General features: G+C 34.4%; 1 protein-coding gene across 8 annotated transcripts in view; it reads right to left on the bottom strand.

The window, feature by feature from the left end:
* Positions 1 to 12,020, bottom strand: part of SWT1 (SWT1 RNA endoribonuclease homolog) — a 79,243-nt gene that overhangs the window by 39,885 nt on the left and 27,338 nt on the right. For 7 of the 8 annotated variants that reach the window (XM_066261332.1, XM_066261333.1, XM_066261331.1 and 4 more), the window contains 3 exons: positions 5,165 to 5,310; positions 2,636 to 2,799; positions 949 to 1,087 (listed from right to left, as the gene is read on the bottom strand). In XM_066261332.1, the coding sequence (XP_066117429.1) occupies positions 949 to 1,087; positions 2,636 to 2,799; positions 5,165 to 5,310 (449 nt within the window). The remainder of the gene's footprint in view (positions 1 to 948; positions 1,088 to 2,635; positions 2,800 to 5,164; positions 5,311 to 12,020) is intronic. The other variant, XM_066261338.1, reaches the window with a different exon arrangement.

The following is a 12,020-nucleotide window of genomic DNA, read 5'->3' as shown; positions in this document are numbered from 1 at the left end:
AAAGGGATAGCAAGACAAATCTAGCTGTTTGACTTTGGACAAATCACTTATCCTCTCAGGATATTTCCTTGACCACAAAACATGGGCTTTAATAACATTAGACCACTGCTTTTCACATCTTCTTCTTTTCAGAGAAACATTTCTTTCAAATCCTACATATATAATCTCCATATATATATATATACAAACAGAGAAAAGGAAGCTGCTGGGTAAAGCTGGGGTTGAAGGCCAAAGGCCCACTACTTGCCAGGCTCCCATCAACCTTTCTACCTCCATAGGTGGCAACTCCAAAGGCACTTGAAAAAGCCTGAATATCCAATACCCCCCCATTAAGATTAAATGAACCTCAATAAAGGAAGCAAATTCCGCTAAAAGGGGGGCTGCTCTATCTGTGGAGTAGCCCACTCTTTATCTCACTGCTTCACTAATAAACTCACTTCACCTTAAATTCTAAAAATAAAGCAGCCTGAGGTTCTGTACAGCATAGTTTAAAAACCACCAAATAAGTGGCTAACTACAGTCTCTTCCGGTTCTAAATTTCACTACGCACCAAAGCCTAGTCCTTACTCATATTTTAGATAGAAACCATGACCCACTATTTTTAAAATTAGTATATGAAATGTGGTCACAATTAGCATTAAACTCAGTAAGAAATGAAAAACATCTAAATAAATCTATTTGTGCACTTGAATAAACTGTAAAATGTTGTTTAAAAAGTTTTTAAGCATTATTAAATATATATTCACAAATCAAGGAACATCAACAATGATATCATTAATAGTCACAACCTCTATAAACTATCCATTTATCCAGCTGCCACAAATTCCCTTTAGAAATCAGAAGTATGAATGATTAAGAACTAATTTTATACAATTCACATTCTGGGGACTATATCTGCTAGTCTCACTTTAATACAACACTGCTAAAAACAAAATAAAAGGTTTATACCTTTACAGAGATTTTCATATAAGCTCTCAATGGTTAAAAGCAAGTTCTTTTCCATAATTAATCCAAATACAGCCAACCAATGTTTTCTAAAGCACTGTATTAAATGCATTAGAGTCCACGGTGGTTTCAAATACAGCATCTAAAAAGTATTTAGAAAATATTAGCATCTACTCACTTATTTATTATTCCTATTATTTTTAAAAAGTAGAGTTTATTTACCCTTGAACAACACGGGTTAAAACTGTGCAGGTCCAATTATATGTGGAGTTTTTTCAATAAATACGTACAGTACTATAAAATGTATTTTCTCTTCCTTATGATTTTCTTAATAACATTTTTTTCTCTAGCTTACTTTATTGTAAGAATGCACTATATAATACATATGGGTAACTTACAAATTATATGTTATTGAATGTATATGTTATCAATAAGGTTTCTGGTCAACAACAGTAGGCTATCAGCAGTTAAGTTTTTCAGAAGTCAAAAGTTATACATGAATTTTCAACTGCATGGGTGGTCAGCACCCCAAATCCCCAAGTTGTTTAAAGGTCAACTCTACTTATTTAGGAATGCCTACACATATTTCTGAGAAGAATATAGTTAATTGAATTCTTTTTAAACTAAAAGATGTTTTATTAAAAGCCAATCATAATTTTAAAATGCTTCCATTGCAAATTCTTTTCTAAATATGATACTAATATTAATTCTTATATAGTTTCAGAAACTACATGTGCAAAAAGAAATCACAGTTCTAATCAGGAGAAGCACAATTTTAATTAGCAAAGGTCATCAATCTATTTTTCAACATGGTTATTCATAGGGAAATCAATTTAATTAATTTCATATAACTGGCAAAAAAAAATCTATACAGAAAAAAGTTATCAATTATAATTAACACTTGCTATACTCTCACAAAGACATCTTTATAAAGAAGATTGATCATTTAGTTACCATGTCCTTTTCTGAGTCATTCACATAAAATTACTGTTCTAGATTCTATTATGAGATACCCAATTTAAGTCAACCCTCCAAGAGCCTTCTGTGCATTCTTCCTCACCCTGATAATATAATCAAGAACAAACACACTATAGGCAAATATTAGTATCTCAGTGACTATCTGGAATACATACAATCTACAACTCATGGGGACTAATGTTTCCCCTAACTACAAATGTAAACAACAAACAAACATTAAACTAAAAAGGCCACCACTGCCAAATGTGGTGTTTTACTGATTGTAGAGAAATGTGAATTTAAAGGAAATTCAAAATATCTTGCTAATATGATCAAATTTATACTCTGATTCTCATATTTATATGACATAAGACAAAATAGAACTTTCTCTTTCTGAATATATATATCTTGCTAAGGGAATTCCCAACACTACACAATTTGACTCAAACTAAATAAGAGAAGTTTTTCTGAAATCAATTTAAGCCCCAGAGGGGCAAAGTGTTTGACACACAGTAGATGCACAATAAGTATTTGTTCATTGAAAAAATGAGTAGTAAAACATAGTCCTAATATTTTGAATATGTCCATTTTGAAATATTATTTCAAAAAATTCAAGAAAAAACAGAAAGTGATATTATTATAATAAAGCTTACAAGAGATACTTCTTAAAATAAGGTAACTAATCTTTAGCAATAAAAAAGAACTTTTCAACTAATAGAGTTGAAATAATCACCTCCATCCAGAGGTTTCCAAAAGCAATTTTCATTTCTGTTTCTAATATTGACGATAAAGCTGTTCCAAGAGATTTTTCAAGATCAGATACTATGCTTTCAAGTTGAATAAGTAGTCCAGAATTTGTAGATTCTTCCTCATTACTCTCTCCCAAAGGTGTTGCTTCTTTAAAACAGTTATAAGCTTTACTTAGAAGACTAATAGTAAATATTTTACATATGTAATTAGTATTTGACCATAAACAATAAACATCTTATGTATATAATTAGTATTTTAATTACCTAGAAAACAAATCAATACTTTATTTTAAAAACAGTATTTAGAAACATGTATCTCCAGTATTGCTGTTTTTGATGCAACATAAACATATTACATTAGCAATGCTTTATCTATTTGACAAAAGACAACTAAATAATTTCACTAAAATAAAAATTTAAGTAATGTGTGATATGTGAATTACAATTTTATTATTTTCAAAAAGAAAAATCATGAGAATGCTTTGACTCTATGTATAATAGAAATTAAGTACTATAAATCAAAATGTGCTTTCCTCCAAAAAATAGTATATTCGTCCAATGAAACTCACATCAATAAATTGTTTTGAAAGGACCAAAATTCTGACGTATTTACTTTTATGCCCAATAAATGAGTTTTTTTTTTGTTGTTGTTGTTGTTTTGTATTTTTCTGAAGCTGGAAACGAGGAGAGACAGTCAGACTCCCGCATGCGCCCGACCGGGATCTACCCAGCACGCCCACCAGGGGCCGATGCTCTGCCCCTCCCGGGCGTCGCTCTGCCGTGACCAGAGCCACTCTAGCGCCTGGGGCAGCGGCCAAGGAGCCATCCCCAGCGCCCGGGCCATCTTTGCTCCAATGGAGCCTTGGCTGCGGGAGGGGATGAGAGAGACAGAAAGGAAGGAGGGGGGGGGTGGAGAAGCAAATGGGCGCTTCTCCTATGTGCCCTGGCTGGAAATCGAACCCGGGTCCTCCACATGCCAGGCCGACACTCTACCGCTGAGCCAACCGGCCAGGGCCTAAATGAGTTTTTATTATTTTAATTGATAACACTTCATTAACATTACTATTTGATATCTGAAAACAACTATAATTTCTTTACGACAAAATTCAAAATATTAATTGGCTTATGTCTACAAATACCAACTAAGGATTTAAAAATGACTGTAATATAATGGGCAAACTGAAAGCAAGTTACCCTGGATAAATATATATAAACTAAATATCCTGTCACTCCTTCTAAATGTCATTTTGAATATTATAACTAAGGAAATTTTATTACCACAAAGATCAAATAAGTAGCAAGTATATAAATGAATTTTTATACAATTATATATGACAGTGCATAAAGTATTAGAGACTTTAATAATCATTTTTCCCACAAAGGGAAAAGGTGGAATGTGTTTTTAAATTATGTCAGACTTAATATACGACTCCATCATCTATCAAAAGCTCTATTACAGAACAGATTATTCTCAGGAAAAGAGGATTATTCTGTGGGGAAAAAAAGCCTTTAATTTTCTTTTTTTTTTTTAATTTATTTTTTTTTAATTTTTTATTTATTCATTTTAGAGAGGAGAGGGAGAGAGAGAGAGAGAGGGAGAGAGAGAGAGAGAGAGAGGAGAGAGACAGAAGGGGGGAGGAGCTGGAAGCATCAACTCCCATATGTGCTTTGACCAGGCAAGCCCAGGGTTTCGAACCGGCGACCTCATCATTTCCAGGTCGACGCTTTATCCACTGCGCCACCACAGGTCAGGCCGCCTTTAACTTTCTTAATTAATTTTAAATTTTAAAAGGACTAGTACTAAGGCAACTGCATAAACCAAAGTTTTCACCTAATGGTATCATCATGTAGTACAGAATCATTTATCTCTGTCTGCCAGGGGGCAGAGGATCGGGGTGGGGGAGAGCTTGTTTTATTGACATCATGCTAATAAGGTACACAATTGACTTCATTTGTACTTAGTTATGTTGGCCAGTATAAAAGGATGCATTTTGGATTCACCTTTCTTGAATATTGGTTTTAAGTAAAAAAATTTAAATGGTTAAAAAATAAACATACAACAAAAAGAACTTGTACTAGAATCTTTTAAGTTTTTCTGTTATTGAGTTTTTAGAGTATTAAAAGAAGGGTATGAATATGAAGCTAATTTAAAAAGAAACTAAAATTTCTCTCCACTTCAAATGAACATGTCCTACAGCTACTATTAACTTAAAAGGTACTCTGCGAGGTACAAAATAGTAAGCACACAATGATTATAAATATGTAAAACTGTATGTGCATGAACAAAAAAAACTCAAATAAATTTTTAAAATTACATGTAGAAAGCAATATTGTTAATTATATTGCATTATAATTATAATGTTCATTTATTTCTACCATTTATATGTGAGTTAATATTCCAAACAATATTATTTTAAATGTACAGGATAAAAATTTATTAATTCCAATTATATTCAATAATCTTAGTATATAAAGTTAGATACATTTCTTATTTTACATAGTAAGAATATTACCTTCTTTCAACTGTTGCTTAGAAACACAAGGCTGATGACACACAGTCCTGTACACAGAAACGTTCAGGAACTCTGCACTCAATTCTTCTTTACTGAGTGACTTCACACCACTTATTAGGCCCTTGTTTCTTAAATTTCTATCATCCCTAGGGTTGGTTTAGGAGGAAAAAATATTCTATTTTTTTTAAGAGAAATCACAAGGCAACTCAAAACACACAGTATCTAGTCAGAGGTTTGTATTCTCATCATATATCTTAACAGAAGAGAACTTTTTTTAAATAGAGAAGATAAAATACTTAACACACAATTGAGTCACATCATATGAGCTTTAAAGAATAATAATTATTATTTAGTGAGTGTTTCTGTGGTACCAGGCACTGTCCTAAGCCCTGTAGGCATATATTACTCAATTTAATTCTCACAATAAGCCTTTTAGGTAGGAATGGAAATAATATTATCCTCATTTCAAAGATGAAAAACTGAGGTATAAAGAAGTTAAGTAACTTGTCCAAAGTTACACTTCATATGTGGGATATGGATTTGATACAGAAATATGATCCTCCAAAGAGAAATAAATAGAGATAGAAATAATTTACACTGGGCAGGCAATTACAAATTTACTCCAAGTGAGCATAAGACAAACAGTGTGTATTTGCTATTTGCTGAAAGATATATGATTAGGTCAAAGTACATGAGACCAGTTAATATGGCTACAGAGAAAAGCAACGGCATTAATAAGTGAAAAAAACATGTTAAGGGCTTCAATGGGAAAGTGACATGATCAGATCTGTGTTTACTCAATCATTCTAGAGTCCAGCAGATATCTAGCTTTTGTTCATGGCAGAGTAGCTTGGTCAGACTAACCTTCCCACAGATGAGACTTAAAAGATCTGGTCCACACACACACACACACAAAAAAAAGCAAACCATCAGAAGACACTAGAAAGTAACAAAATGCAGGCAGAAGCTGGAGGAGAGTATACTCTCAAGACAAAAAAAACACACTGGTGAGAGCTATAAGTATCTACCTTTTTGCCTGAGGGCATTCCCCAATTTATCAGTGTCTTAATATATAATAAATATAGCCTTAATGGCTTGAGGTCAGAAGACAATGTCCAGGGGTCTGGCCAAAGCAGACAGAAAGTTAATGGAGAAATTGGAGAAGAGAGGAAACAACAGAGCACGTGAACTAAAATCTGCATATAAATTCTGTCCAGAAAAAAGCAACCCATGGACAAGAGATAAAGCAATCAACAGAACCAGACTCAGCTCTGACACAGAAGTTGAAGTTATCTGACTAGTTTTGAGTAATATGTTAAAGGCTCTAATGAAAAAGATGAAGCCTATGCAAAATTATATGGGCAGTTTCAGCATAGATGAAAACCAGAAGAATCAAATGGAAGTGTTAGAAATAAAAACACAAAGTAACAGACATGAAGAATGTCTTCAACAGGCTCCTCAGTAGACTAGAAGAGGAGAGGAAAGAAACAAAAAAACTTGAAGACAGGTAAAAAATAAATAAATTATCCAAATTAAAAAGAGAATAAAAGGTTAAAAAAGTCCAGGGAGGCCCTAGCCAGTTAGCTCAGTGGTAGAACATCGGCCCAGTGTGTAGGTGTCCTGGGTTCAATTCCTGGTCAGGGCACACAGAAGAAGAGCCCATCTACTTCTCCACCCCTCCCCCTCTCGCTTCTCGCTCTCTCTCTCTCTCTCTCTCTCTCTACCCCTCCTGCAGCCATGGCTCTATTGGAGCAAGTTGGCCCTGGCACCTAGGATATCTCCATGATCTCCACATCAGGCACTAAGAAAAGCTAGGTTGGAGCAACAGAGCAATGCCCCAGATGGGCAGAGCATCACCCCCTAGTGGGCTTGCCAGGTGGATCCCGGTCAGGGCATATGCGGGAGTTTGTCTCTGTCTCCCTGCCTCTCACTGAATTAAAAAAAAAAAATCCAAGGAACTACAGGACAATATCAAGCAGCAATCTAATATATGTACATAAATTAGTTATCTGTTGCTGTGTAACAAATTATCTGAAAATTGAGCAGCTTAAAATAAACATTTATTATTTCAGAGTTCCTGATATGGGAGCAGCTGGACTGGACTGTTCTGGCTCAGGGTCACTCACAAGGTTGGAGCATGCTGTTGCCTAGGGTTGCAGCCATCTTAAGGTTTAATTGGCACTCATTTATATGGTCATTAGAAGGCCTTAGCCCCTTCTGCTTCTTGACTGGAGGCTTTATTTTCTCACCATGTGGGTATCTCTATAGGGCTTCTCACAGCATGGTAGTTTGCTTCTCCAGAACAAGTGATCCAAGAGACAGGAGGAAGCAAGAGAGCACTCAGAAAGGAAGGGTCAGTCTTGTACAACCTAATCTCAGAAATAACATACCATTACATCTGTTGAATGCTATCTGTCACACAGACAACTACCTGGTACACAAGGGCATTAATGCTAGGAGGCAAGAATCACTGGGATCACCTCAGAGGCTGACTATCATGTAATTCTGTAAAACAAGAAGAAAAAAAGGGGGGAAAAAAACAGAATATTTGAAGAAATAATGGCTGAGAATTTTCCAAAACTAAAGACAGGCACCAATCCATAAATCCAGGAAGCTCAGAGAACATCAAGCAGAAAACATCTCCCCTAATCTCTCCCCCACACAAACACCTGGGCAAAGCTAAAAACTGTTAAACTGCTAAAAAAGCAAAAGACAAATCTTGAAAGCAATAAGAGGAAAAAAGACACATTACATACAGAGGAATAAAGAACATTTACAGCAGACTCTTATCAGAAACCATATAAGCAAGAAGAAAAGAGAGTGACGTCTTTAAAATACCAGGAAAAGAAAGTCAACAAAAACATCTTTCAAAAATAATTAACAAATAAAAGACATTAAAAGACAAACTCAAAATTTCATTGTCAAAAGACTTACACATGTCAAAGAAAGTTGTTTAGGCAGAAGGAATATGACACCAGATAGAAACTTGGATCTATAAAAAGAAATGAAGAATGCTCAAATTGGAATGCAAGATTAAAATATTCATTTTTTTCTCATTTTAATTCCTCTAAACAGTAAATGTGTGAAGCAAAAATTACTTCAAAGTTTTATGTGTTATGTGTTTATGTAAAGGTAAAATCTATGACAACAGCACAAAGAATAAGAGAAACTGGACATATTCTATTGTAAGACCCTTATAGGACACATAAATATGTAATATTATTTGAAGATAGAATTTGATCACGTAAAGATGTATATTGTAAACATTAGGGCAACCATTAAAAAAGTTTCTTCTAGAAGATATAAATAAGGCAATAATGGAGATAAAATGGTACAATAAATAAACAACCCAAGAAAAGAAAGAAAAACAGATAAAACAAGTAGAAGCAATTAGCAAAATGGTAGAATATAATCCAACCAAATAAATATGAACGGTATAAATTCATTATTTAAAAGACAGACATTGTCAGACTGGATAAAAAAAGAAAGTATCAACTATATGTTGTCCACAAAATATTTAATATGAAGACACAGGTAGGTTAAAATAAATGGATGAAAAAGATATACCATATAAATACTACCCAAAACAAAACTGGAAAAATAACAGGAATACTTAAAAATGGAGACTTCAGAACCAGGAATATTATCAAGGACAAAGAAAGACATTACATAATGAGAGAGACATTATATAATTTTCCAATAAGAAAACTCTAAACAATCCTAAATGTGCATGTATCATGCCACAGAGCTTCATAATACATAAAGAGAAATAAAACTAAAAGAAATACACAAACCCCCAGTTAGAGCTGGAAAGTTCAATACTCCTCTCTCAATAATCAAAGAATAAGTAGACAGATAATGTCCAACACTACTAAGCAACTTGACCAAATTGAAATTTATAGGATACTCTACCCACAAGAACAGAATATATATATAGTCTTTTAAGTGCACATAAATTCACCAAGGTAGACCATAAACTTTAACAAATGTAAAAAAATAAAAATCATATAAAGTATGTTCTCAAGTCATAACAGAACTAAACTTTACAAATCAATAACAAAAAATAATAAAAATGTGCAAATATTTAGAATTAAGAAATATCTTAATAACCTATGAGTCAAAGAGAGCACAAAAATTATAAAGAATATTTAATTGAATAAAAATAAAAGTACAATATATCAAAATGTGTAGGATGCAATTAAAGCAGTACATAAAGGAAATTCTATAGCAGTCTCAAATAGATGATCCAAGCTTCCACCTTAAGCAACTAGAAAAAAGCAATACTCTGTGTGTGTGTGTGTGTGTGTGTGCGCGCGGGGGGGGGGGGGGGGTAATGGAAGTGTCCTTTATATAGAGCAGCGGTTCTCAACCTCTGGGTAGTGACTCCAGCGGGGTCGCTAAAGCCATCAGAAAATACATAATGCATATCAGGTATTTACATTCCGAATCATAACTGTAGCAAAATTAGAGTTATGAAGTAGCCACCAAAATTATTTTTTGGTTTGCGGTCACCGCAACATGAGGAACTGTATTGCGGGGTCACGACATTAGAAAGATTGAGAACCACTGATATAGAGAGTGATGGGCACTACACCAATATACCCACTGTTAACACTGTATAGTTAAAATGTGTATTCCAATACAAGGTACATTTTCCCTCAAAATTCACAGAACTGTATAAAATAATCATATAGGAGGATAGGAAATGGATGGTGGTATAGATAAATAACAGAAGAATTTTGATAATTGTAGCTGGGACTTAAGAGTTTTGATTAACTCCCCTTCCCTTTGAATATTGCTAAAATCTCCACAATGAAACTTTTTAAAAATTAAAAACCAATATAACTTGAAGAATAAATGAAGGAAAGCAAGTGTGGAAGTACAGGGAAGAAGTCTATGAAGAGAAAAGGAAGAAGAAAAAGAACCATGGCTTGACATAGAATGATGCAAGAATGATAAAGAAAGCTGACCCTGCAGGACCTTCTAATTAACTAGACAAGGATTATGAGAAAAATAAGACAGTTATCAAAAATTACTCCTCAGGCTCCGGCTTTAAAAGAAAATGAGTGGAAGGTGGAACTTTTGTTCAGATGGAGAATAATTTAGAAGGAAAGAACTAGAGTTTGTTTTTAGAGACGATAGTTTCAGATGTCTATGGAGACATCTAAATAGAGATTATCAAATAAGTAGATGAACATACTAGTCTAGAATTTAGAAGACAGATATGGACTAGAGATATCAACAGGGGGTTGCTAGCCTATACTTAAGATTATTAATATAAGTAAAGCACATAAATGGTGCATAGTACATAATACTATAGGTTTTCCTATTATTATCATTACCAATTAATATCAAAATCATCATTCATTTAGCTAATATCAATGAACGCTTCCAATATATACAAATGATTTCCGCCAGACCAGGCAGTGGCGCAGTGGATAAGGCGTTGGACTGGGATGCAGAGGACCTGGTTTCGAGACCTCGAGGTCGCCAGCTTGAGCGTGGGCTCATCGGGTTTGAGCAAAGCTCACCAGCTTGAGCCCAAGGTCGCCGGCTCAAGCAAGGGGTTACTCGGTCTGCTGTAGTCTCCAGGTCAAGGCACATATGAGAAAGCAACCAATGGACAACTAAGAAACCGCAATGAAGAACTGATGTTTCTCATCTCTCTTCCTTCCTGTCTGTCTGTCCCTCTCTCTGACTCTGTCTGCTAAAAAAAAAAAAAAAAAAAAAAAAAAAAGAATGACTTCCACAGTAGACATAATTATTATTGCTATTTACAGAGAAAAAATAAAAAAACAGGCTCATCTTGAAAATAATGCAGATAAAATAAGATTTTACTACAGATTTTCATTTTACTAAAAAATGTTACATCTGTTAATCACAAATAAGTCACTGCATAAATAATAAAGAATTGATCAAAAATTTAATTGTCTTACCAATTTAATTTTCATTCGAAGCTGAACTAAAAAATAACAATTATACAATTATGTCTCAAATTCAGCTAATTTAAAATTCAACATGATTAGCATATTACTAATCCTATTCAGCCTTCAACAAACTCTGAACTGGTATGTTCTAAATTCAAAAACAATTTAAAACCTAGAAATAGAAATCGCTGATATTTCCTTTAACACCAAAAAGAATAGCATTATCTATGGAGACAGCTAAAATGATAATTGACTGAGTCCCTTTACAAGAAAAATCTTAGGGCCATTTATTTCCATAACAACTCCATTTCACAGAGAATTTAGGCATGATCATGAATCTGTAAAAAACTCTATTTTGCAGTGATTAATTTTCAGACTAAAACTGCAAATTAAAACTACTCTTCTTGGTTCCATCAGAGCCTTTTTTCTCTCTCTCTTTCTCTCTCCCTCTGTCTCTCTTTCTCTCTCTCTCTTTTGAATTTTTATAAAAGTTTATTTAAGTCAAACCAAGGAAGCAAGAGCTCAAAGGACTGAAATAAATGCTCCCCAGAGCCTGACCAGGCAGTGGCGCGGTGGATAGAGCATCAGACAGGGATGCGGAGGACCCAGGTTCGAAACCCCAAGGTCACCGGCTGGAACACGGACTCATCTGGTTTGAGCAAGGCTCACCAGCTTGAGCCCAAGGTCACTGGCTTGAGCAAGGGGTTACTCGGTCTGCTGTAGTCCCCTGGTCAAGGCACATATGAGAAAGCAATCAATGAGAAACTAAAAAACAAGGAAGAACTGATGCTTCTCATCTCTCTTCCTTCCTGTCTGTCTATCCCTATCTGTCCCTCTCTCTGTCTCTCTCCAGCTCTGTCACACACACACACCAAAAAAAAAAAAAAAAAAAAAAAAATGCTTCCCAGAGCCTCTGCTCATACGTGATG

This window comes from Saccopteryx bilineata, chromosome 2 (genome assembly GCF_036850765.1).
Source record: "Saccopteryx bilineata isolate mSacBil1 chromosome 2, mSacBil1_pri_phased_curated, whole genome shotgun sequence".
NCBI lineage: Eukaryota > Metazoa > Chordata > Mammalia > Chiroptera > Emballonuridae > Saccopteryx > Saccopteryx bilineata.
The sequence above is the reverse complement of the archived record's forward strand: the minus strand, read 5'-3'. Positions and strand labels throughout refer to the sequence as shown.